The sequence below is a fragment of the Phasianus colchicus genome, chromosome 1 (assembly GCF_987193195.1).
Source record: "Phasianus colchicus chromosome 1, bPhaCol1.hap1.1, whole genome shotgun sequence".
NCBI classification, from domain to species: Eukaryota; Metazoa; Chordata; class Aves; order Galliformes; family Phasianidae; genus Phasianus; species Phasianus colchicus.
Window position 1 is genome coordinate 149,158,650 of NC_143436.1, and position 27,836 is coordinate 149,186,485.

General features: G+C 39.6%; 2 protein-coding genes across 10 annotated transcripts in view; both read right to left on the reverse strand.

Moving 5' to 3' along the window:
- The window catches only part of GPC5 (glypican 5), a 286,321-nt gene that overhangs the window by 201,150 nt on the left and 57,335 nt on the right, over positions 1-27,836 (reverse strand). The window lies entirely within an intron of this gene.
- Positions 20,906-26,688, reverse strand: LOC149920138 (uncharacterized). Its single transcript, XM_090130033.1, has 2 exons — positions 24,942-26,688; positions 20,906-22,817 (listed from the first exon to the last, which is right to left on the reverse strand). Exons 1-2 carry the CDS (start codon positions 26,532-26,534, stop codon positions 21,420-21,422), a joined length of 2,991 nt encoding a protein of 996 aa, XP_089986159.1. The 5' UTR covers positions 26,535-26,688; the 3' UTR covers positions 20,906-21,419.

Below are 27,836 nucleotides of genomic sequence, written 5' to 3' on the forward strand. Positions count from 1 at the left end.
CACCTTGCTGACAGACCCTCAGTAAGTTGTATATTGTTTTTAAGCTATACTACCTTCTTAAGCTTTGATCTCAGATTCATTATGCACCCCTCACCCTCTGTGCACCAGATAGGCAAGGATATCTAGCTATTTTGAATCCTGTTAAGTTGCTGTCATTATTGTTGAAATTACCACATTATTTTATATCAATAAATATCTTTCTGTCTTCCTCTTACAAGTGAAGTGTGCAGTGTTTTTGTCTCCATCCACAGCGCTGCCATATCCTACTGACATTACTGGACAAAGAGGTACATGGTGGAAAAGCAGTAAAAGTTATGTCCTCTACTAAACATACAGAGTGACGACCCTGTTGTCCAATCAATTTAACAGACACTTTTTAACCATTACCTAAATCCAGTTTCACAAGAAGATTATGTATTACATTATTTCCAGAGCTGGCCACTTTCCTACAACTGACAAAATGGCTGTGACCACAACTCCTCAGCAGAGTACATTACAGAGAAAAACAGAGAACATATATCTCTTTTGACCATCCAAAGAAAGAAAATTTAAATTTTGGTTTCAAAAGTATATTTCTTGTATAAGAAAGGCATATCATTTTAATCTTCTTTAATCCTAAGGGATGAGTGATAATTGCAGCTCTTGAATACAGAAATGTTGTTCTGAACTCAGGGCATTCGAAAGATGTAAAAATCTTCTCCATGTCCATAAAAATAATCTCTCTAGAAAATTGCATATTGCCTTCTTATCCAGTGTATGCAAGGAACACATTTCCAAATTAGCAAAAAAATATACAGTGAAAAGAAGAGAGAGTTGAACAGCCAGGGAACTTCTCAGTAGCCTGAGATTCTTAGACATGGCCTGCTATTCTCTTCTGGGACCAGAAGTTCATATCACAAGTTTGTGCATATTAGATGTTACAGCAATTTTCAGTTGTGAAAAAAATACCCTTCCTCAATTTTTTTCAGATTACACTTATGGCAGGGATACAGGAACATCTTACTCTTTCTCAAGGCACTATGTACTGCTACCAGTGGTTTAAGAACTCCCAAACCAGTGACAACTGCTGGAGGACCCTCCTTGAGGAAAGGAACCACCTACAGAAGCTGTAATTTGGCTTGAAGCAAATTGTATTGGAAGGGATTCCTTTCTCCTTCTCACATCCTGCCTATGAAGGGAGGGAGGAAGGGATAACCAGATTTGCAAATCTCTCCAGATAGAATAAGGTGAAATGACATTCAACATCCATACATTAAAAAAAAATAATAATAATAACCCCCCGCAAAAAAACAACCCAACCAGTTATCTGATGTGCACTGGTCTTCCCACAATTATATCTACCGAAGCTGTGTGGTTTTAGAGGAAATTCAAGTAAGCTTTGCCTTACTTGAAAACTTTAAGAGAGAGAAAAAGGAGAAAAAATCAACAAATCCTTTTTCCAGCATCAGGTGTACCAACAGAGATGGTTGGTATAACATAGAACGAAGAAAGTAAGCAGAAGTGAGAAGGACCACCTCCCTCATCCCTTTCATACCCTATTTATAATATCAAAGCAAAAAGGGAAAGGATGGCTTCACCAGCCCCTACTGATAGCTGTAATTGGCTCCAAGTTTGGGATTGGTTGACACCAGCCAAATAAAAGCAGGTGACACCAGGCCTCCTCCCATGACTTGACTGTTTCTTCATCACTGTTCTGGACTTGTCCAGGAGTGGTTGAGACATCAGCTGAATTAAGGAAAGGGACACCCAGCTCCACCTTTGCTTTAATTATCTGGGCAATCGCCTGGTGTTGCTTGGACTCATGATAATAGTCACCTGGGGCTTGTCCCTTACATTCCTCTAGCTTGCAGAACAACTAGTACAGCATAAGCAACAATCATTAGTCATTTAGGAATCATAGAAGAAAGTACCACTGCAAGAACCATCATGGATAAACTGGAAAAATGAGACTTAGATAAATTCCATTTACCTGAGAAAAGATGATACCCATAACTATTTTTCTTGTGAAAAACTACACCATAACATAAACTACTACACTGAGCAGATACAGGGCTGTGAACACTCATATTATACTCATATATCTTCATAGACAGCACATACAAAGAAGGAGTTAGAGGAATAATGAAAAATGGTAAAATCTATTCTAAAATAAATACTTTTTTTTTTTTTTCCTCTTACAATTACATAGAATGAATTGTGCTTCTTGGTCCGTTCTGGTTTTCACTTTTCAAAATTTACAATAAATAGAAACACAGTTTAAAAAGATAAAGCTATGACTTTATGTCTTTCAATTGTTGATGCCAGACTTTATTTCATGCCACATTAATACTTTGCTGCTACAATCCTGTCAAATCTATAGCCTTCAGTGATTAAAATGAAACAAACAAAAAATGTTGTGTTGATTTTTTTTTTGTTTTTTTGTTTTTATTTCTCTTGGATAGCTCAGTTTATATGAGTATATGTAGGACAATTCTGCAATGAGGATTTGCCACTAATGATGTTCTGGGATAGATAAAAAAACAAAACAAAACAAAAAAAACCAGAAATTAACACAATATTTTATCCTTTCAATACATTTAAAAATTGTAATTTTGGCACCATGACTGTGAAGAAATTTCTACTGAAGTGTCAATTTTGTTTTGTTTTCAAAGTATAGTGCAAGATTCATTTCACATTAGCCATCTAGAAGTGGAGTACTTTGTATACCCTACTATGTCAGTGGGTTCAGACAGACTCCTCCTCATATTTTATCTCTGAAGCAAATTTAGCAATACTGATTAATTAAATAAATGCTTTAACCGTGCAAGTCATTGTTTCCAATCAGACAGGCACCTCTGAAGGTGGTGCCTTCATCTTGATTATGGCAGCCATCCACCTCACGATGGAATGAATTGCACTTGACTTGCTTTTATTTCTTCACAAACTATGCTGAGTCTAAATGTGGTGGTAGATTAGATAGTCCTTTAGCTACTTTGTAGTTAACTAAAATTAGAAAAGATTAATTCCACTCAGTCCGCAAATTCAATCAGATTTAGTGCTAAGTAAATTTAGTACCTTGTTTACCCACCTCATGGGTCTTCAATCGCCACAAATATATTTTCTTTGAATTAGTGTATGGGGGAAAAAAAGGATTCTCCATTATTTGGGAATCTTTAGCTGTTAAATTAATTTTTCAAAGGCCTTCAGGTGCAGATGACTAATGCAGTTATGAAACATAATTTTACCTCCTACCTGATTATGTGCTAACTCCTGATGAAGCCCAAAAGATCTAACCAATTACATAAATTAATTACTTCCAGCAAAGATTTCCCAAACTTCAGGAATCACAAGGGAGAAAAAAAAAAGAAAAAAAAAAAAAAAACTGGCAAAATCTCCTCCTTCTGGTGCAGTGATTTTGTCTAGCATAAATAAGTATGCTGCTGTTGATAATGCATTCAGTCAAACCATGAAACACTGCATTCAAGAATGTGCAGAGGAAGCTCTTACTTAGATCCTATTAAATGCATCCAACTAAGTCAATGATATCTTGTTAAACGTGTATTAGTAGGTTTAGCATTTTGTAATTATTTAGCTATATCTACGAGCAATGTATTTTATTTTTAACTTTAATGTAAGTGTTGCTTGTTATAATCATCAACCATTGGCCATTTAAGAATGTAATAATATGTGTGTTCTCCAAAGTACGGATGTAGCAGACTGTTATTTTAATACATATTTCTTAAAATTCTTTAGAAATTCATTATACCATACTGATGCATCCCCTAGTAATAGGTAACTGGGAAAATAAAACAAAACAAAAACCAAACAAACAACAACAACAACCAAAAAAAAAAGCAGAAGTCTGTATGGTGCTGTCCTTATTGAAATTACCTTTTCCCAGCAAACAATTATTTCCACGCAGTTCAGTGTGAATTGACTTACTTGACTACATCATTCGTTCTAAAAAAATCCACCTACAGTTAAGATATTCTGAATATCTTTATCTCCATATGCATTAATTATTTTTTCCTGGTCTGGCTGTATGACTACCTCATTCCCTCATCTCTGCTGGGAAAAAATCTAGCTGTGCAGAAATTTCCTGTCCTAAAAAATAAACTTCAATTAATTTCTCTAGCAAAGTTGAAGACCAAAACATCCAGAAGTGCAAGACTTGAAAGTAGGGAGTCACTGAATATTAAATAATGACATCTGAGTTTTTCAGGAACAGTGATATACTAAGTTAAGTTGGCTACACAGACCTTTCTAAACAGTACCATAGCATGCTGATGATGAAATTAAGCCTTTTTGTATACTTGCACTATCTGATTTTTCTACCTTAGAAAGAATCAAGAGAATACCTTAAGTTCTACTACCACTTTGGCCAGCAGAGGCTTTTATTTTTAATGGAAAATGGAGAAAGCAGCTCATCTAATCTCTCAGAGAATTTCCTTTTCTGATCATCACTTTTATCTTTCCTGAGGGAGACTGTTATTTAAAAGCTAATATCCCAAAGACATTACAACAACCAGTTATGTGCATCAGTGGAAAATCTGACACAGCATACTATATTGTTAATGTGTAAGTGTAGCCAAGGTTGTGGCATTCATTTGCCTCAGACAGTGACCTCTTTTGTGACATAGAATAGAATAAATAGCCTGGTTCCACTAATGCTCCACAGATAATGGTTTTCAAACAAGAAGAAAAATTACCAGGTAACAGTTTCTATGCTCCTTTGAGAAAAGTGATGCAAGTCACTGCTGGGTTGGACCATATACTTCTGCTTTATCATGTAATCATTTTCTGATCCTTGATCTCAAAGGCCAGAGGGGAGAATGAGCTTGGAAATCTCATACTGTTCAAAGAGATAAGGAAACCATTGTTTATTGATGTTACTAGCTCTTGATCTTTTGTGTGTGTGTGTGTGTGTGTGCGTGCTCCATTGGGTCTGATCTTTGACTTCCAAATACAGGAAATTCATTCATGTTGTGTGCTGCTGGAATTTAGTGATTTCTCACTCATTCTGTCCAGAAATGAAAAACTGAGTATGAGATGCTAGCTAGAGGGAGCCTGGGTCAAATGCTGACAAGAAAAATGATTGCATTTTCAAATAATGTGTTAAGAATACTTCTCTGAAGGAAATCAATTACTTGGACTAATAGTGACAACAGTATTGTTCTTTTATTTAGCAGACAGGAAATAAATTTATTTTGGAGAGTGGAGTTCGAAAAGTTTTCAAAGCTGCTTGAGTTTCAGCCTGTATTTTCTTGCTAAAGGAATCAAAATAAATGGTTTAAATTCCCTCAGACAGAAAGCAACGGTATCTGAATCTCTTATATTATCTGCATTGTACATATGCCACCACAGTTGTGTTAAAAGCTTGTAAAATACATTAGAAATCATGTTCTTTGGAATACTTACGGCAGCATAATTTTTGACCACTTTCAGTAATTTGGAAGCTGCAGTAGCTATAGAGTGTTAGTTAGCTAAATGTCATTTTTTTAGAGCACAATTTTGGATGTAGACAATCACACTTTCTCTAGCTTCTGGTATTTCACTATCAATCTGAGATAAGTTTGTGAGTGAGTCATCCAAAAAAACTGCTGTTCAACGGGACCTGATGGCCTCCTGGCACCACATGAAAGTCTGACAGTCAGAGCTGTCAGCTGTACACGTTAATCCCATTCACACATTTGTACCATGAAAGTCTGCCAGTTTACAGGTTGATATAGAATATAAGCCTCAGCAGGCTGACACACATCACAGAAAAGTTTATGTGTCAGACCTAAATACAGGAATGTCTGAACCTATGGAAATCAATTGGTGTTTAATTGCTTCTCTGAACTTAGCTTTGTAATTTAACTTTTAAATATTGTTTGCAGACTTAGAAGCTTTACTTTTACTAGATGTCAAGTTCTAAAATCTAAACAAAAATCCATTTAAATTACATTTTTCTTACTGTGTGATAAAAATACACCATATAAATCACTTGTCAGCCATACAACATAGCAAGTTATTAAATGGCACTTTGAGCAGTCTATTTTATTGAGTGAACAGTTTTAACGGATTATATTATTAAAACATATCCAATCTAATCATGAATCCACTGGATCCTTACCTGCGTTAACAGCAGTTAATAGCACTCTGCAAAAGAAACCTACAGCAAAACCAGGGGGATGTTCCTACTGTATTTCAGCAACAGAAATACTGGAGACAAAACTAGTAGATATTCTTATTGTATGTGCTGTTATGATAGAGTATTGTACAGAATCTGTTCCATTATACTGCAGCACAATTAAATTGCAGTGAGAAGCTGTGTTCTGAGATAACAGAGCAAAATGTAAGATGTTATTCAGGACTGAGCACTAAGGGCCAGACAGAGACAAATGAGGTTACGGAAAGAAAAGTAAAATACTTATTATTTTTCACAATAATCTGCTGTGTAACTTGCATCACTGAATAATATTGGGAATATATAATATATAATATAATATATATAATATATAATATTATATTTTATATATATATATATATATATATAATATTGAGAATCAGGAATCCCTGAGCTTCAGGAGCCTCTAACTGATCTGAGGCTGACTAATTGTAATGTCTTTACTTACTGTAAACACTTGGACAAGTTTTATAATTCTCTCTGTTTCTATTCCTTCGAAACACCAGAACATATTTATTTGAAGGAAAAGAGTGCTGTACAGGTGATTTTACTTGGTCTGGATGTTGCGTACATTAAGTACCAAAAAATAGAGAGAGACAGACAGAGAGACAGAGAGACAGAGAAAGAGAGAGAGAGAGCGCCACTATTAACATCATATGAAGCCACTGAATTTATTTGAAACATCATTAATATTACATGTTTATTTTCATATTGTAACAATAGACTAAGGTATATGACTTTTTTATGTGCTACTATCATGTTCATTACTACTGACTGATTATGTTTTCTGTTATAGAATCATAGAATCTTTAAAGTTGGAAGGGACCTTTAAAGGTCATCTAGTCTAACTCCCCTCCAATGAACAGGAACATCCACAGCTAGATCAGGTTGCTTAGAACCCCATCCAGCATCACTTTGAATGTCTCCAAGAACAGGATTTCTACCACATCTCTGGGCTACCTCTTCCATTGCCTCGCCACCCTAATTGTAAAAGGCTTTTTTCCTAATATTCAACCTAAATCTACCCTCTTTAAGCTTGAAACCATTTCCCCCTGTCCTATCACCAGAGACCCTGCTAAAGAGTCTGTCCCCTTCTTTCCTGTAGCTTTCCTTCATATACTGAAAGGCCGCTACCAGGTCACTTCAGAGCTTTCTCTTCCCCAGCCTCAGGTCTCTCAGCCTGTCCTTGTAGGAGAGGTGCTCCATCCCTTGGATCATTTTTGTGTCCCTCCTCTGCAGTACTCCAGATGAGGTCCCACCGATGCAGAGTAGAGGAGCAGGATCATAAGACTGGATACTACTGCACTAGTGCTAAACCAGCAAGATGGAACAAACAGCAATACTCTGATACCAAATTAATATTTGTTGAAAAGGAATATAATGAAAAACACAATATACAACAATGTCTTTGTATAGATTGATTTTATAATTTGTTACACAATATGGAAAGCAAGAACACCTAAACCTTACGAAAGAAGACTTAAGAGATTAAGAAGATGTAAGATATTTTGTTAAATGACCACAGATAGAATTCTCAAGATGGGAAAGGGAAGATCAATAACATAAATGTAAAAGACAAAAAGAAAAGAGTTCAGAAAACTCAGAAATGACAACTAAGATTCCAGAGGGAAAAAATCAACAAATTCAAAGACATTCTATTAAAAATATGATTTTTAAGTACCTAGCAGAGAGGAAAGATGGAAGCTCTGCTTACTTAGTAGAATCACAAAGTCATTACTTTCAAATACAAAAAGAATGTTTACAGAAAAAGGACACTAATCAAATCACTAGGGTAAGAAATGAAGAACAAAATAATATCAGTGTAAGGGTAAGCAGAAGGATAGTGCCTGCTCTTTTAAGGGAACCTAGTTAAGGCCCTATTCCAAGGCAACAAGGGAAAATAAGAAAGGGAAGCAAGAATGGGAACTATATCACATTAATTTAGGAGCATTTGATGGAGAACTTCTAACCTGAATGACAATCACAAGAAACAGATCTCTCAGTGACATTAACTGGGCTATGAAACTACAGGCACTGCTTCCAGAAAGATCAATATGGACTCTGCAACTGATAAGATTGTGAACCAAGGAGCCCCAGATTGGAATGGTATAGAAACTGTTGAGCTCTGCAATCCGTAGCGGTGCGTGGGGGAAAAGGGCAGTATGAGGAACAGTAAAGGCAGGTAGGTAGAAAAGGGCATAAAAGGGATGACTGCACGTAAAATGAGGCCAGCCAATACTCCTGGCCAGCTAAGCTCTGTGCCAGATCAACGCAGTCTGTTCTATCTTCTGTCTTTCGTTAAATCTCTTCTTATCTTCCTCTGTATTTGCACCCTCTCTCGTGTGTATATGAAGCTGCAAGGACTACATGCCAGCTACTAGTGATACCTGGATGTGGATGAGCGAAGCTCAGTCACAGCTCCTGGAGTCAGTCAGGAAACAGGATCTTATACTCCCAGACAATTGGGTGTGAGCAGTGTGTGCTCCTAAACCAGCTATGGGAGGTGTGAGTGAGGCAAATGTAGGGCTCAGCACTACTGACTGGAGTGCAGCTTAGGGTCAAAGCACATAGACCTTGTACCAGCTGCTGGGAGAGGTCTGTATTTTCTCCAATTTTTTTTTTTTTTTTTTTTTTTTTTTTTTTAATTTGTGTGTGTATCTGAGTTCATGTGTGCTGCAGCAAACTTGATATTGGCAAGTAAGGACCCCATCAAGCAGCTATGACGGCCTGGGATCCAGACAAGGGTGCTGGAAAGACAGAGGGGCTGGAAAGACAGAGAGGCCATGCCAGGCATAAGAAGGATGTACAAATTTGTGTGTGCTTGTGAGACTAGAGAGTGCTGTGTGTGTCTGCATTGGTGAACTTGTGTTTCTACCAGCAGAGAGGAGGAGGGGTCTCTCTTTGTTGAGATGAGAGGCTGATTTGTAAAATTTACTACTACTCTTTGTCATGTTAAAATAGATCATTTTGATTCACATTGTCAGTAAATGAATCCCTATGAGACTTTAAGAGAAGAGCACAACTTCTGCATTTTGCCCAGAAATCCAGATATTAAGTAGATCATGCTTAAGAGGCTGTTCTGTTTTGCATTCCAACACCAGCTGCCAGTGCTCCCTCATGCATTAGTTATTACAATACTGGATTAAAAAATCTCTCATTAACTAATAACATTGTCTCATTTGTTTTATTATTGTCATTTGGAAGTACTGCTCTGCCATGCTTTGCAGAATCAGTTGTGTATGTGTGTTAACCAATGGCAACGCCTTTCTAAATCTAGATTTATACAGTTCTGCACCTGTTTCTTGTCAGAAAACACTAAAAGTAAATATCAGTATTGTTTATCAAAGCCCAGTGCAGTATTTATTTCAGTCACTTTACAATACATACTCTAAATATTACTTACTTCAGCAAACAAAGATAGTATCTCTCATCTGAAATTGTTATCCCATGTGAAGAGTCATAAATGAAACATCTTGGACTCTAAAAAGAAGTACTTCTAGAATTTCCTCAATACAGGCAAATTATAAAGAATAGATGCTGTTTTCAGATTACATTTTTCGTACCGAAATATCCTTAACATCTATGTGTCATGCAGTCACGTTCTTGATGCTAAAATATACCAAATATAGTAACACTGAACATAATATAAATGATTTTAAAAGTTATTTAACTTGTTAAATGTCTCAAACACTTCAGTGTGCTTCAGAAGTAATATTCAAAACATGACAAAATTAGCTTTAAAATAAATAAATGACTGAAAAATGACCTAGACAGGCTTGAGCAGTGGACTCAGGTGAATCTCATGAGATTCAGCAAAGCCCAGGGCAAGGTCCTGCAACTGAGTTGTGGCAACTCCTGCTGTCAATACAAGCTTGGGGATGTAAAGATAGAGCACAGCCCTGCTGAAAGGCATGTGGGGATGCTGGTGGATGGCAAGTTGGACATGAGCCAGCAAAGTGCCCTTGCAGCCCAGAAAGACAATGGTATCCTGGGCTGCATCAAAAGAAGCATAGTCAGCAAGTTGATGGAGATGATCCTGCCCCTCTACCCTCTACAGATTGCCTAGAGAGGTGGTGGAAGCCCCAACCTTAGAGACGTTCAAGGTCAGACTGGACCAGGCTCTGAACAACCTGATCTAGATGTCTGTTTTCACTGCAGGGGAGTTGGAACAAATAACCTTTAAAGGCCCCTTCCCAACTGAAATGATTTTATTAAAAAAAAAAAAAAAAAAAAAAAAAAAGCATCAGTTTTTACCTTCAAACTCACTAATAATTCAATTGGTTGACATAATGTGCTAGAACATCTAAAGCCACATACTAGAAGCATTTATATTCAACAGATGCCAATAACACTATTTACATTACCTTAGTTACTTCAAAATACTCCTCTTAGCGTCATCCAAAATGGGATTACTGGGATGATAATGGCCAGATTATCATGAATTAGAAAAACAAAAATAATAAATCTCCCATGCAGTTTGTACAGTAATAAAATTCATGTTTCTAGGAAGAGTCATTTGACTAGGGTTTGTATAAACTTGCTAGTCAGATTACAAAACATATGGGGATAAGTTAGTGGAAGACTGACTTAAATGGACTTTGGATCAGACCTTCAATTTCCTTTTGATTTCTGTATGCTCTGAATACGTAGCATGCACACAGGAATTTTATCACGAGACTTAAAAATAATTTTCACAATGGCTAGTGGAAATTTTATTGATAATAATATTTTTTGATTGATTGAATTTTATTGATGATAATGTATTGAGATCATTTTCACGATAAATTCATTGGTGTTGCCATTCTTTTGTTGAATCAGTCAAAACACCCACTAGTTGTACACAAGCTGCATTTTCTCACAAGAGTGAGAAAATAGGAAAATGCTGATTAGTGGCTCAATCCTCAAAACACTTAAGCAACGTTACTGACTTCAGTGGATTTCCTTGCATGAACTGACTGCATGACAAGAAGCTAAGAAGGTGAAAATGTAGAATTACAAACATGACATCAGATTATTTGCTTCTAAACGTGAATATACTTCTCAAATCCACTTGGTAGCTATCTTTTTATGAAAAAGTACCTTACTGCTATCGTTTACATTGTGTTATCTTCAGGCATTTGACTTTCAAAGGTATACTAACACTGTAGTCCTTTTCTTCAGCTCACTGTATATTTGCTTGTAAGGTGTTACACATTGCACATTTGAGAATTTGGCCACTTTCTGGTATACAGCTGGGAAAAAATTAACATATGTAACTACTACATTTGGTCCACCAGTATCTCCCTGCATTTCCTTGCTCTCTTTCAAGCTGCAGAAAGAAAAGGTAAGAACTGGGAGAAGGAAGGTCTGCCCACTCAAAGTGAAGATCATGTTTGAGACCATCTAATGAACCAGCAAAAGTCCAAGGGCCCCCATGAGATCTGTCCACAGGTTCTGACCAAACTGGCAGATGAAGTTTCCAAACTGCTATCCATTACATGTGAAAGGTCATGGCAATCTGGTGAAGTCCCCATTGACTGGAAAAGAGGAAACATAGCTCCCATTTTCAAGAAGGGAAGAGAAGATCCAAGGAACTACAGATCAGACAGTCACACTTCTGTGCCTGGTCCTCTGGATGGCCCTATTAAGGCATATGGAAAGCAAAGATGAAGTGATTGGCAGTAACCAACATGGCTTCACCAAGGACAAGTCATGCCTGACAAACTTGATGGCCTTTTATGATGGAATTACAGCATCAGTAGATAAAGGAAGAGCAACTGCTATCATCTACTTGGACTTATGCAAGGAGTTTGACACTGTACTGCATGACATCCTGGTCGCCAAGTCTGAGAAAAATGGATGTGATGGATGGAACATTCACTGGATAAGGAACTGGCTGGATGGTTGCACTCAGATACTTGCGGTCAATGGCTCAGTGTCCAAGTGGAAACCAGTGACAAGTAGTGTTCCTGAGGAAATGGTGCTGGAACTGGTTTTATTAAACGTATTTATAGACAACATAGGCAGTGAGATTGAGTGCACCCTCAGCAAGTTTGCTGATGACACCAAGCTGTGGGGTACGGTCGACACACCAGAGGGACAGGATGCCATTCAGAGGGACCTAGACAGGCTTGAGCAGTGGGCCCAGGAGAACCTCATGAGGTCCAACAAATCCAAATGCAAAATCTTGCACCTGGGTCGAGGCAATCCCAAGCACAAATACAGACTGTGTTGAGAATGGTTTGAGAGCAGCCCTGAAAAGGATTTGTGGGTGTCAGTTGATGAAAGGCTCAACATGAGCTGGTAGTGTGTACCTGCAATCCAGAAGGCCAACTGTACCTTGGGTCGTATCAAAAGAAGCGTGACCAGCAGATCAAGAGAGATGATTCTTCCCCTCTGACCTTGTGAGACCCCACTGGGAGTATTGCATCCAGTTCTGGGGCCCCCAACACAAGAACAACATTGAGCTGTTGGAACAGGACCAGAGGAGGACTGCAAAGATGATCAGAGGGCTGGAGCATCTCCCCTACAAGGACAGGCTGAGACATCTGAGGCTCTTCAGCCTGGAGAAAAGAAGGCTCTGGAGGGTCCTTACAGCAGCTTTTCAGTACCTGAAGGGGGCCTACAGGAAAGGTGAAGGAGGACATTTTATGAGGGCATGTAGCAAGAGGATAAATGGAAATGGCTTTAAACTGGAAGGGAGTTGTCTGAGACTAGTAAGGAATGCCTGAAATCAACACGAGGCAATCAACATCACTTTGTGGGCAGTTTTATATATATATAGACATATTTTTGGAGTTGTTTACCTCTGAAAGGGCCTAGGGGCAAATGAAACCAGCTTGATATGGGACACTGGGAGATGATACTATTGTGTCCTGTGAAGGCAAGATACAAGCTAGCATCTTCCTGCCTCCTCTTATTTGCTGATTTAAATTTGCAGGGTCTGGAAGACGGGAACAAAGGAGTTCCTGCTGAGGCCCCAAAGTCAGAAGCTGTCACTTCAAAAGAGCAGACTCAACCACTCCGGACTATAAGAGTTTGTCCTATTGCTGGTAATCGACAACTAAGCAACTCAACCTCTGATGACACATCATTACTGAAGATCAGCACCTGACACCAATACATTGCTGGATTGAGAAGTAGTGAGCAGTTTTGCTTTGCTATGTTTGTATATCCATCTGTCTCTCTTTAGAGATACAGTCCTTCTGGTCACTTTCTTTCTGATACAAGGCAGGCTGCCATTGGTCTTCTTGGCCACTTGGGTATGCTGTTGGCTCATGTTCAGCTGGCTGTTGGCCAACACCCCCACGTTCTTTTTTGTTGGTCAATATTCCAGCTCTTGAAGCCTTTCCCTTATCTTTTGTCAGTGTGCTTCCTATCACATGCCAGAAAGGATGGAGGTTCTCCTGAGCCCTCCTTTTGCTGTTTATTTGTTTAGATAATATTTTTTTAACTGTCTTTTTCTGCACTGGCAAAATTGAGTTTCAGCTGGCCACTGGCCCTTAATATGCTAAAGACTGCTGATCACTGTGGCACGATTTGAAAGACTAAGTAAATAGGACTGTTACCTCTGTTATATCAGTTTATTCTGTTACTCAGTACCACCATTCAAGAACACAGTATCACAGAATCACCAAGGTGGAAAAGACCTCCAAGATCATCCAGTCCAACTGTCCACCTATCACCAATATTTTTCACCAAACCATGTCCCTCAGTACAACAGCTAAACATTCCTTGAACACCTCCAGGGATGGTTACTCCACCATCTCCCTGGGCAGCTCTTTCCAGTACCTAAACACTCAGAAAAGTATTTCCTAACGTCCAATCTGAATTTTCCCCTGGCATAACTTGAGGCCATCCCATCTCATCCTAGTGCCAGTTATACAGGAGAAGAGGCTGATTCCCACCTCACCACAGTCTCCTTTCACACAGATGAAGATGAAACATTGTTTGTATTTTTCATTCAAAATTTATCTTAGTGGTAGTTTTGTACTACACCTAAATAGATCTTACACTTTTTTTACAACAGCACATATTCATTTCAATCAGAACAACAGTCTCACTGTGCTAAGCAATAATAAATATAGATAAGGCATAGTCTGTTTCAGTATTTTGTTTGTCTCAGTATTGTTTAGAAAACAAAAAACACTTAAGATTCTTACTTCTGTGTTTTTGTGCAAGACCTCATTGAAGACCTGGAGTCATCACAGATTTTCCTAGTTCTCCTGAAAGAAGTTCATGGACTTTCAGCTATGTAAACTTGGTTGAAATAGGAAAAGTTATTTATTAAAATATTTAAGATAAAATTTGGAGGTAAGAAGTTAATTATTTGGAAAATGTTATTGGTTACTGTAAAAACAGTGGTTTTATGAAGATGATGATATTATATCCTTACCATATCCTACACAATTAATTTTTTAGTTTACTGGCCAGAGTAGGTGTTACTGGTAATATTACCGTTATGCCATGTGCATGTTATATATGTTTTCTGTCTACACATACAGCATGTGCATGCTTTGTATGTCATGACATGGATAAACCTAGATTTGCATGAAGAATATAGCTGAAATATACAGTGATTTTTATATTCGGGGGAATATCAAGAATATTTCAGGACTAAAGACACTTTACATATACTTTAAACACTATATTCATTTTAAATAAATACTATATATCTTCACAGACAGTAAGTATATCTACAGATAGCAGAAATACAACAAATACTAATCACAGATAAAGGACTAGACTCTGGTCTCAGTTAACATCAACACAAAATAATATCTTTAACAGTCAATCAAGCTATTCCTTATTGAATCAGTGCAAGACAACCAAACCAGAATTACCTACTCCTATGGGAAAAAATGATTATTCCCTTTCTACCTAATCTGGTGACAAACTGCCTCATCAGTGAAAACTAAAATGAGAAAGGATGCTGCTTCACCAGGCTCCTAAAATTTTAGGGCTCGCTAAGGATCAGAGTACCACAGACTGAATCCTCTCCTGTATTCTTTTACTTTTTTTAGGAAAGACATTTGCAATTTTAGGTTTCAAGATTTTAGAAATTTAAGACCCTATCAAGTAAGTTAACTCTTGCTACATCTTGTAGTTTTTACAGGGTTTGTGATAAGATTGCATTTGCTGTCTTCCCTGCACCTTCAATCTGAGAAGCTATATGAGGTGTCAAGCTGTTCTATGAATCCATAAGTATCTCAGCTGGCACCTAGAGCCTGATGGTTATGCCTGATGTTTGTGTGATGGTTGTAACCCAACCACATAGCAAAAACTCAAAAAACTGTTGATCTCAGTTTAATCCTAGGTGCTTTGAGTCAGTCTCAGGAAGTTATGAGTTAGTATTAGGGAGTTCTGCTTGTTCTTTTTTTCTTTGTAATGCAGTAATTGGTCAAAGTTATATACTTCTTCCAATAGGACAATCAATACAATTTATTACAGAAATCATGGGGAGAAAAATTTTACTCAGTAGTGTTTGTGTTCATTGGCTGAACTGTCTGCTTAAAATTTTTGTCAACCTGGTATCCCAGGATGCCTGCTTTCAAAGATCACTGAGTTTTACACATTTATTTTTCTCTACAGGAGAATGAATATTTGCAAACAGTTTTCAATATGGAAGCCAAATTATGTATTCCTTCTGAAGTCACTTCGCTGAATTTCTTTAATAGCCAATTATCTATCTAATGTAGTTTACATATCTATTTTATATATATAAAGTACACTAAACACAAAAGCATTTGATTTCTGAGGCTCACTATTTGGACTTTTATACTACTGTGTATGCATCTTATCTTAAGGTAATGACACAAAGCCCATGGGCAAAATTTAGAAGAAACTACAGATGCAGCACACTGATAGTAATCAACAGTAACAAGCTTGACAGTAATCAAGCAAGGTAACTAAATGCTTTTCAGGCATTTGGTACATATTTATAACAGCCTATGCAGCATGTATATCATGCCATAGTTTGAAGTGAGGTTAAGCCTGTAATACTGTTGGCTTCATCAGCATGTGTATTGCTGCTGGTTATCAGAGCACTTCCCACAGAAAGCAAAGAAGGAAGCCCCTGGAATCTGTTAAAGAGGAAATGAGCACCAACTTCAGGTTAAATATACTTTTTATTTCTGCTTTTGCTATTTGAGAATAAAACGGCTAAGTGAGGCGAGGGGAGGGGCAGCAGGGGGGGAGGGGAGAGGGAAAGAGGCTATTATTGGTATTGTAGGCCTGACCCTTAAATGACTGACTAGTTACTGTAGCTAGGGGTTTCCCTAGTGTTTCGTAAGTTTGGCTGGCTTCAATAGAAAACTAACTATGTATTCTTGTAAAGCTTGGCACTGTAAGCCAAGATTTCTGGAAAAATCAAACAGACATTTGAATGTCATGTGCATTTACTATCCCTATAAATATTCCTCAATATCAATGAAGTTTGCAAAGAGATGCCCTTTAGCAATATTTGCTAGAAAAGTGGTGCCTATTTAAGTAAATATTTTTAAAGATGAATGAAAATATAGAAAGAAATGTGGCTTTAGTTTTTTTAAAGCACCAAACCATATGATGTAAATTTAGAGAGGTTAGCATTGATGGAGAGATACAGTTCCTATGGCAATTCCAACAAAACTGTTCTTCTTTCCAGATTTCTAATTTGACTGTTCAATATTTTCTTTTTTCTTTTTTTTTCTTTTTCTTTCCAAAATTCTCTCTCTCAACCCCACAGCATTATTTCTATCCCAGCACACATTTACTCTAAACATTACTAAACACATCAAATAAAACTTGAATTAACATAAACCCATTTGTCTTATCCTGTGTTCTTCTTCACTATATGAGTAGATCATTTGTTAATCTGCATTTACTTTATTAGTCCAATTGTGCTGTTCCAACTTCATAGGAAATATTTTGATGGGAAGAGTACCTAAACACATATGCAGAGAGAAAATGATGATGTCTGTAAATATAAAGTGATAACACTTACATAGAAATAAGTATATCTGCATACATGAATGCAAAACTAAATTGTATGAAAAATAATTGTTTGATTGAATACAGGCTGAGCACTGCCTTATTGTTATTTCATTACAGACTGCTTATGAGTCTGAATATGATTACCAATAGCACAATACCATGAGAGGGAAGATGACTAAAACCTATAACCTAGCCGTCCTCCCCTTATTCTTCTCCTTTTCAATTACTGACAGTAATAATACTCCAGGAGTACAGTTTATTACTTATAATATCGTTCTATTTAGTGCACATGGATCTTTTTTAAACTAGCATCCCACTACTCTTTAATTTTCTATTTCTTTCTAAGGCTATTTTTCTCACCCATAAGGATTTAATTTAAATTGGCAGGACAGGATTTATTAGGCTCATTCCCCTCCCATCCTCCTTTCTTTTTGCAGATCAGTGAGACCTTAGCTTTCTGTCTTAATCTCTTAATCCTCCAGTCCTCCAGTTTTTGGGATTTTTTTTTGCCTCTTCACAGGTTTTTTCATTGCTTCCCTCCCCCTCCCCCCCCCCAGCATAGATGACAGTTGAATCAACTGAATAAATGCACAGGGTCCTTTTATATTTATGCAATTTGCAAGTTTATTTTTGTCTGACCAGTTTTAAAACATTTGCCCCTCTTTTTCTGTTCAGGCAAGGTTCTAATGAGATTGGCAGGATTCCCCCCAGCACCGACACAGGTACACAGCTCCAGCCACAGAGGCTTGGTGTTGTCAATTTGCGCTGCACGCTGTGCATGACAGCGCAGCTCCCACACTATGAACTGCACACTATGAACTGCAGAGGGGCTGTGGGGCCATAGCTGATGAATGGAAAGGAAGCAGAGGCAAAGTAGCAGCTCTCAGTGGTGCCTGCTTCTCGCCCCAGACTGCACAACTGCGTCTCACCTGAGACTCACAGTAGGCCCCACTATGCCAGCCCACTTCTGCCTGCTCATGATCTTCCACCCCTCTGCCCACCAAGATTGATTTTTTTTAAACCACTTAGACACTGGCCATTTAGAGTCATTAATCATTAATTTAATCTACCTTATCATTTATTAATAAGCTTATTTTCTCTCAAGTCTTCATTTTCCCTTGATATTCATTTGTATCTACTTTAGATGACATTAATCCATTACTGTCTTTACCTTTTCCCTGAATTTTAAATCACCCTATATCCACGGAGAGACTGTAGTAAGCAAATATCACTTGGTTTGTTTTTGCAGTTTCACATTAACACACTATATATACAAGGATGAAAGACAGAACACAGAGCAATTACTTTAGTCCTCTATCCATTTCAGGTTGTATATAAGGGAAAAATTATTCTTTGAAGAAATGGTGAGATATTGGAAAAGGCTGCCCACAGAGGTGGTGGAGTCATCGTCCCTGGAGGTGGTCAAGAAAAAGGTAGATGCGGCACTAAGGGACATGAATTAGTGGGCACAGTGGGGACAAACTGACAGTTAGACTGGATGGTCTAGTGGTCTTTTCCAGCCTTAAAATTTTATGATTTGGCATCTACCCTGTGATCCACTTACAGGTCATCCAGCAAAGTACCAGCTGCACCACTCGCCCGGGTGGCTCTAAGCAGCAGATACTGAATTTGAGATGTCTATGGGCAACAAGACCACCTTGGGGGAATCAAATTAGAAAAACAGTAAGATAGGCTGAGAAATGTGAATTTGAAAGAAAAAAAAAACATACTTTCCATCCCTAGTTTGTTTCCTGATCCAATTATGGTTTATTCTTCAATAAATTATGAGCAGCATCTTTTAAAAAATAACATGCAAAATCATAGTCATTTTTAAAAACCTACAGGAATAGCAACCACGAATTAAAGGAGAATTCAATTCTGCAAGCTTAAATGTATTCTAGGAGTTAAGATGAAGTTTACACTTTCTTTGAAGTAAATTTTTACATCTGGAACATTTTGAGTATGGTGTCCACCTTTTAATGGAAGATTTATTTATTTATTTATCTATTATTTTTCAGACATACATGCAGAAGCTTGCAAGACAATCAAATCACTGTTTCTCTGGGGGGGTGGAGAGGGGGAACACAAAAAGCAACCCACATCTTATCAGCGTTGAACTGTAAATGCCATACAGAGAGCCTGGCCCTTGCTGTGCCCTGATAACTACATTCATCTGATATAAAGCGTAAATGTGTACTGCCATGTAAATTTGGAACATAAAGTAGTTAAAAAAGAAAATGAGATTTTATATGTAGAAAAAGGCATATAAAACTTTATGTATAGCTTCAGAAATAACAGTATCCTAACCAGATGTAACAATTTTTATTATAACAATTTTTATTGTAACAATTATTTATCAAAAGGCCAAGGGGAAAAAATCTGATGAAAAAAAGCTCATGGGTTGTGATAAGGGAGATAGCTCACCAGCTGCTGTCACAGGAAAAACAGACTCAACACAGGGAGATCAATATAATTTATTTCCTATTACTAGAAGCAAACTAGAAAACATCTTACCTGCACCCACAGTCTCCTAACTCCTCCTCTGAGTGGTGCAGAGGAATGGGGGCTGCAGTCAGCAAGTGATATTTTTTCAATGAAAACTCCATAAAATCTTACCTTCAGCAGTTACATATAAGAAAGAAAAACCAAACCAAGTAAACAGCTACCTTTTTTCCCAGTTACAGTATATCCTCCTTGTTTGTTGAATGCAAGCAGCCTACCACACTCTAAAGTCAGTGAGGTATCACTATCTAGCTATTTTTACCTTGTTTAATGATCTTTAATTATCTGCACTTCTGTATTAGCCATGAATAACCCACATCCTTACAGTATCAGAATGCACTGTCTTGTAGGAGACAGGACTGGACAGACACAGATACTCTTCTCCAGTGAAACAAGGGTGCATACTGTACTGGGATATAAAGAACAACTTATTAATAAGCTGGCTGTTTTACAAGCTATAAAATATTTCACAGCAATACCTTTATGTAATGACATAATCACAAATCACAAACTGTTACTACAAATTCTCATGTCTACTCACAATGATGTGAATTTTCCTACTACTGCCAGGTATTAGAGGAAAACCCTTGCTTACTCAAGGAAAATCTCAAGAACAAAAAAAAAAATTAAAAAAAAAAAAAAAAAAAAAAAGTAGTCTGATGCAGTTTGAAAGGTGAAAAAAAATGCTCAGGGATTCTGCAATATTACAAGATTGTCCTCGCTGATCTACATGAAGCACATCAAGCATAATCCAGGATCCGACAGGCAGGATTAGAAAAAATCCTACCACAAAGACACGCAAAAACCAAATTATGCTATTAAAACATCGCTTCTTAAGATACATTCAACAACATTCCAAAAGAAGCAAATGACTCAAAATTGCTAGGAGGAACCTTTACTTCATATCATACTGTTCTGAATCATTCTTTAAGAATATGAGGTACAGAATTGCAGTGAATGTAATAAAATAAAAGTAGTGGACACTAGATAGGCAACCAGAAAAAGAATGGCTTTTTTCTTCTTTGATCTCTCACTGATTCACAGGCTGACTTAAAGGAAATCATTTTATTCTTCAGTGCTCCACTTCTCTTTTTATTCTCATTTATTTACACTGCGAACTATGATTGAGACCTATGTCTGCACAGAGTCGGAAACAGAAACATCTCAGATAAATAAATACTTTGAAGCGATTCAGTAGCTATTTTAGTCATAATAAGCTGTTTTATTTATTTTTCAGCAGTACCTAATTTGGATCTTAAAGAGGTCCAGACACCTCTTCACATACTGTCACGGAATTAACTAGATCAGTTTATGCCCGTGACAGGGGGCAGTAGGCCCCTGCCCTCCCCACCCCCCGCCTGGGCCCACAAAATGGGAAGGTAGGGGGAAAAGGAAAAAAACAGCGGCAACAATCTATGGAGGTAAACTTATTTTACTAACTATGATATCGGAATGCAAAATAATACAATATAATACAATCTAATTGAAATTGAGACTAATAAATCAAATAAGATATGAGAGAGAGTTCCCGAGACCAAGTCAAACCTGAAAAAGCTTGGAACGGCTAGGAAAGCACCCTCCAGCACCCACTGCCAGGCAGTAAGAGACCGCCCCCCCCGGAAGGGTCAGATCCCGTGACTTCCGTAATGTATAGGGATAGGTACGTAGAATTAGAGCATTAATACTTCCAGTACATGATGTTTTGATGTGGAATATTGAAAATCAAATAAGCAAAAACCAAAACCATGACATTCCACCCCTTATTCTACATCACTACATCACGCTTAATATATATATATATATACACATATACATGGAATTACTGTCTGCACTCCCCCAGCATCAAATTTCCTTGTGGTACACATTGAACATCCCCATTTTCCTGCATTACCCACCAAGTGGATCCAGGTCCCTGGGCAAAAACAGTACCGCGGAGAGGTTTGCCCTTTCCAGAAGCTGGAAGAACCCAAACTGTTTTTCCCAACATGCTCTTTACATGTACAACAGGGACCTTATCTCCCTCTACGGTATGTAGAGAGCTGGATTGGGTAGGACCATCACGATTGATAGATCCTCTGGTATTGACTAACCAGGTGGCTTCTGCCAAATGCTTCTCCCAGTGCTTAAATGTTCCGCCACCCATTGCTTTCAGCATTGTTTTTAACAACCCATTGTATCGTTCGATTTTACCAGAGGCTGGTGCATGGTAGGGAATATGGTAAATCCACTCAATGCCATGATCTTTGGCCCAAGTATTTACAAGAGAATTTTTGAAATGAGTCCCATTATCTGACTCAATTCTTTCTGGGGTGCCATGTCGCCAAAGGACTTGTTTCTCAAGACCTAATATGGTATTTCGGGCGGTAGCATGGGGTACTGCATATGTTTCAAGCCACCCAGTGGTTGCCTCTACCATGGTAAGCACATAACACTTACCACTGCGGGATCGTGGCAAGGTGATATAATCAACCTGCCATGCCTCCCCATATTTATACTTTTGCCATCGCCCTTCCTCCCAGAGTGGTTTCATCTTCTTGGCTTGTTTGATTATAGCACATGTTTCACAGTCATGAATAACCTGTGCAATAGCATCCACAGTTAAGTCCACCCCTCGGTCTCTAGCCCACTTATATGTTGCATCTCTCCCCTGATGGCCCGAGGTCTCATGAGCCCACCGAGCTAGAAATAATTCACCCTTGTTCTGCCAGTCCAGGTCTATCTGAGCCACCTCAATTTTGGCAGCTCGGTCCACCTGGTGGTTATTTTGCTGTTCTTCAGTAGCCCGTCTCTTGGGCACATGAGCATCTACATGGCGAACCTTCACGACCATATTCTTTATTCGGGCAGCAATATCTTTCCACAGTTCAGCAGCCCAAATAGGTTTACCCCTTCTTTGCCAGTTATTTTGCTCCCACTGCTGTAACCACCCCCACAAAGCATTTGCCACCATCCATGAGTCAGTGTAAAGATAAAGCATTGGCCACCTCTCCCGTTCAGCCACATCCAAGGCCAGTTGGACAGCCTTTACCTCTGCAAATTGGCTTGATTCTCCTTTCCCTTCAGTGGCCTCTGCAACTTGTCGTGTGGGGCTCCACACAGCAGATTTCCATCTGCGATGCTTTCCCACAATACGACATGATCCATCAGTGAACAGGGCATACTTTCTTTCATTTTCTGGTAATTCGTTGTATGGTGGGGCCTCTTTAGCTCGTGATACCTCTTCTGCTGGTGTTCCAAACTTTTTACCTTCAGGCCAGTCCATGATGACCTCTAGGATTCCTGGACGGCTGAGGTTCCCCATCCGCGCTCGTTGCGTAATCAACGCAATCCACTTACTCCAAGTGGCATCAGTTGTGTGATGGGTGGGGGGAACCTTTCCTTTAAACATCCAGTTCAGCACTGGTAGTCGAGGTGCCAGAAGGAGCTGTGTTTCAGTACCGATCACTTCAGAAGCAGCCCGAACCCCCTCATATGCGGCTAAGATCTCCTTTTCAGTTGGAGTGTAGCCCTCTTCTGACCCCTTGTAGGCCCGACTCCAGAATCCCAGGGGTCGGCCTCGGGTCTCTCCTGAGGCTCTCTGCCACAAGCTCCAAGTGGGACATTTCTCTCCAGCAGCAGTGTAGAGGATGTTCTTTATATCCTGCCCTGTCCGTACTGGCCCTAAGGCCACGGCACGGGCTATCTCCTGTTTAATCTGTTCAAAAGCCTGCTGCTGCTCAGGGCCCCATGTAAACTCATTCTTCATTCGCGTCACATGATAAAGGGGGCTTACAATGAAGCTATAGTTTGGAACATGCATTCTCCAAAAGCCCACTACACCCAAAAAAGATTGTGTCTCTTTCTTACTAGTGGGTGGAGACATAGCGGTGATTTTGTTGATCACATCTGTCGGGATGTGACGACGGCCATCTTGCCACTTTATACCTAGGAACTGAATCTCCTGAGCAGGTCCTTTCACTTTGCTCCGCTTAACAGCAAAACCAGCACGCAGAAGAATCTGGATTATTCGCTCTCCTTTTGTGAAGACTTCTTCTGCTGTATCGCCCCACACAACGATATCATCAATGTACTGCAAGTGCTCAGGGGCACTGCCCTGTTCTAATGCAGTTTGGATCAACCCGTGGCAAATGGTTGGGCTGTGTTTCCACCCCTGGGGCAAACGGTTCCAAGTATACTGAACACCCCTCCAGGTGAAAGCGAATTGTGGCCTACATTCTTTGGCCAAAGGAATGGAGAAAAAGGCATTAGCAATGTCAATGGTGGCATACCATTTGGCTGCTTTTGATTCCAGTTCATACTGGAGTTCTAACATGTCCGGCACAGCAGCACTCAGTGGGGGTGTGACCTCATTCAGGCCACGATAGTCCACCGTCAGCCTCCATTCTCCACTGGCTTTACGCACTGGCCATATGGGGCTGTTAAAAGGCGAGTGAGTTTTGCTGATCACTCCCTGACTCTCTAGTTGACAAATCAACTTATGAATGGGGAGCAAGGAATCCCTGTTGGTGCGGTACTGCCGTCTGTGCACCATTTTTGTAGCAATTGGTACCTGTTGCTCTTTTACTTGTAGCAACCCCACAACAGACGGATCTTCTGACAGGCCAGGCAAAACAGACAGCTGCTTAATGTTGTTTGTGTCTACAGCAGCTATTCCAAAGGCCCATCGATACCCCTTAGGATCCTTGAAATGCCCCCTTCTGAGGTAATCAATACCAAGTATACATGGAGCCCCTGGACCAGTCACAATAGGGTGCTTTTGCCAGCTCCTACCAGTGAGGCTTATCTCGGCCTCCAACACAGTCAATTCTTGAGAGCCCCCAGTCACTCCAGAAATATGGATTGATTCTGTCCCTTCATAAGTCGAGGGCATCAGAGTGCACTGTGCACCGGTATCCACCAATGCCTTATATTTCAGTGGTTCTGATGTGCCAGGCCATCGGATCCACACAGTCCAATAAACTCTATTATCCCTTTCCCCCCCCTGACTGAGGGCAGGGCCCCTCTATTCATTACCTGTGGTAACCGGAGCAACTGCACTGGCGGTTGATCTGCCTTGTAATTCTCTCACCCGTGCTCGTAGTACATGAGTAGCTTGGTCGTGCCACTTCCTCATGTCTTCTCCATGGTCACGTAAGTAACGCCACAAGGCAAGTCGCGATGTAGGATTCCTTCCTGGAGCTGGAGAGCGTTTGCCTCTAACAGCTGAGATTTTTGATTTTGCACCTGAGAAGGAGGGTTCATCATCTTTAGTTAGTTGGATCCACATTTGTTCCATCATTTCCTTCATCTCCTTCAGTAGACTCTTTTGACTATTCTGATCTTCATCAAGCGTTTCTGATACTTCTACAGGTTTGTCACGATTCATCAGTGAAGACACTTGCTCTTGGACTTTATTCAGTTGCTCCGTCATTTGTGAGATGGCAGCGATGGCGGCGCGAGTTGGGGGTAGCTGTTGTTCATAGCTTTGGAGCATAAGAATCAATTCATAAACTAAGGGGCTTCTCTGTTGGTCCTGGTATCTGTCCGATGCTGCCAATAGTGCAGAGGCATATCTGGCTGGTGCTGTTGATGTGAGTTGCTGCCACATTTCACGCGTTGTTCTCACTCTCTCAGGGTCATGGCCTTGTGGGTCGTTAAAAACACAGTTCGGGTCATACAACATTTCCACCACGGCTATTTCCCTCAAATACTGGATACCCTGTTCAACTGTATCCCATCTTTTCGTCACAGGCTTCAAGCCGCTTTTGAAGGGGTACCTTTCCTTCACAGCTGTTAATACTCGTTCCCAGAGGGAGGCAGCCCCATCCAGACATCGACTAATTCCTCTGTCAATAGCTGGATCTCTGGCAATGGCTCCTAGTTGGCGAGCTTCGTTACCATCTAGAGACAAGCTACTGGCCCCGTCGTCCCAACAGCGAACTAACCAGGAAACGATAGTTTCATTTGGGCGCCGTATAAATTCCTTTCTTGAGCCTTGGATTTCAGTCATCTTCAGAGGCCGACGAGTAGTAATAGAAACTTCCTCTTCATCACTCTCTTCTGCATGTCTCTTAGTTTTTCCTTTTGCCTTTCTTGATGTTGGTGGTTTCGAGGAGGGCCCCTCACCTGGATCTTCCTCCGCCTCCTCCTCCTCCTCTTCTTCTTTTTTCCGTTCTAGACGCGAGGACACTCGTTTCCATTTCTTGCCCTCCACAGGGGCAACTGATATTGTTACTGGTGTCTCCTGTAATTGATCAGATTTGACTTCCCCTTTGGCTTGAATCTCAGCTCGGAAACTCTCTCTCTCCAAAACAGTATTATATATGGCACGGTAAGCACAAGCCAAACCCCAAATAAGTTGTACCTCCTTAGATTTACCTAAGCCGCACTGCCCCTGTTCCAAATACTGGCTAAGTTTCTGGGGATCCCACAGGTGCTCAAGAGTGAAATCCCATGACATTGCGGGTCCCCATGCTTCTAAGATTTTTCCTAAACCTCTCCATATTCCCTGCCAGTCAGCATTCTCTAGTTCTGGAGGAGACTCCTTCTGCTTACTATTCCTGTATAGGACTACATTCAGGGAGAGTGATATTACGACCACAAGCATGAGAGTTAAGTCAGCATTGGAAAAACGTCTGATAAACCAAAAGGAAAACCTGGAAACTGGTTCGAACATCGTGTGGTTTGTAAAATTAGCTATTCCATCTGGGATGTAGTTGCTTGTGAAATTAGCCATTCCATCCGGGATGCAAATGTCAAAATTCATATTAAACATTGCATATAGGTACCAAGATAGGTACCATACAGGCGTCTCCATCAGTGCCTTTATGTAGTTATATACGTACACCATTCCACAACAAGTAAAGATGACATTGATGATTGGCCAGTAGGTCACGAGAAACACCATAGTTTTTAATCCCCTACTCAGCGCTCCCACGAAAAAGAGTGGGTTCATCGCTGGTTTCTGCTCAAAAAGGGTTAATGAATTGAAACTAACAAGAGGGGGGGGGAAGGAAAAAAAAAAGGCACTACTCAGACTAAGCAGTGCTCAAAGTTTACAAATATCCCAGAATACTGGCAGTACGCCTGGTCTTTCAAGGTCAAGTTTTCCAGCACAAAAACCTGAACTACTGATAATGCTCCCTAACGAAGCTCTCTAAGAGCAGAGAGCGAGATTCGTTCTAAGAGCCAAAAAGCAAAAACCAAAAAAACAAAAGGCAGCTATGCCCGCATTCTCCACCAAAATCTGTCACGGAATTAACTAGATCAGTTTATGCCCGTGACAGGGGGCAGTAGGCCCCTGCCCTCCCCACCCCCCGCCTGGGCCCACAAAATGGGAAGGTAGGGGGAAAAGGAAAAAAACAGCGGCAACAATCTATGGAGGTAAACTTATTTTACTAACTATGATATCGGAATGCAAAATAATACAATATAATACAATCTAATTGAAATTGAGACTAATAAATCAAATAAGATATGAGAGAGAGTTCCCGAGACCAAGTCAAACCTGAAAAAGCTTGGAACGGCTAGGAAAGCACCCTCCAGCACCCACTGCCAGGCAGTAAGAGACCGCCCCCCCCGGAAGGGTCAGATCCCGTGACTTCCGTAATGTATAGGGATAGGTACGTAGAATTAGAGCATTAATACTTCCAGTACATGATGTTTTGATGTGGAATATTGAAAATCAAATAAGCAAAAACCAAAACCATGACACATACTTTCTCAGTTTTCCCAAAAGTTTTCTCGACAGTTATTTACTTGATATATTTAGATCCTAAGGCAGAAGTGTCCTGAACCAAGCACAGTTGGCTGTTTCCTCCTCAGACCTCAAAGCAATGTAATGGCAATTCAAATGATGTCCAAAGTCATTCACAGTCTTTACGACAGCTATCTACACCTCAGGCATCACCAAGTTGTTGGAGAATTCTTCCTAGAAAGTAAGACAACTAAAATCTAGATCCTCAGTTTGATCAAGTCTGAACACATTCTTCCTCTCAGCAAGATGTCCTTATAGGGGGTATGCAGAAGGAGCATGTCTGCTCCATTTTGCTTATCTGGTCAAAGGAGTCACAAACCAGAACGCGCAAAGACAAATCTGACAAAAAGGTCATGTAGGTACAAACCAGTGGCACTAATTGGTAAGGATACATGGAATGTAAAAATGTTTTGTTTTTCTACTAAAAAAATGGAAAGATAAGGAAGGTAGACAAAAACAGAGTCATAAAATCTGGTTAGTCAGTATTAACCAAGTCAGTAA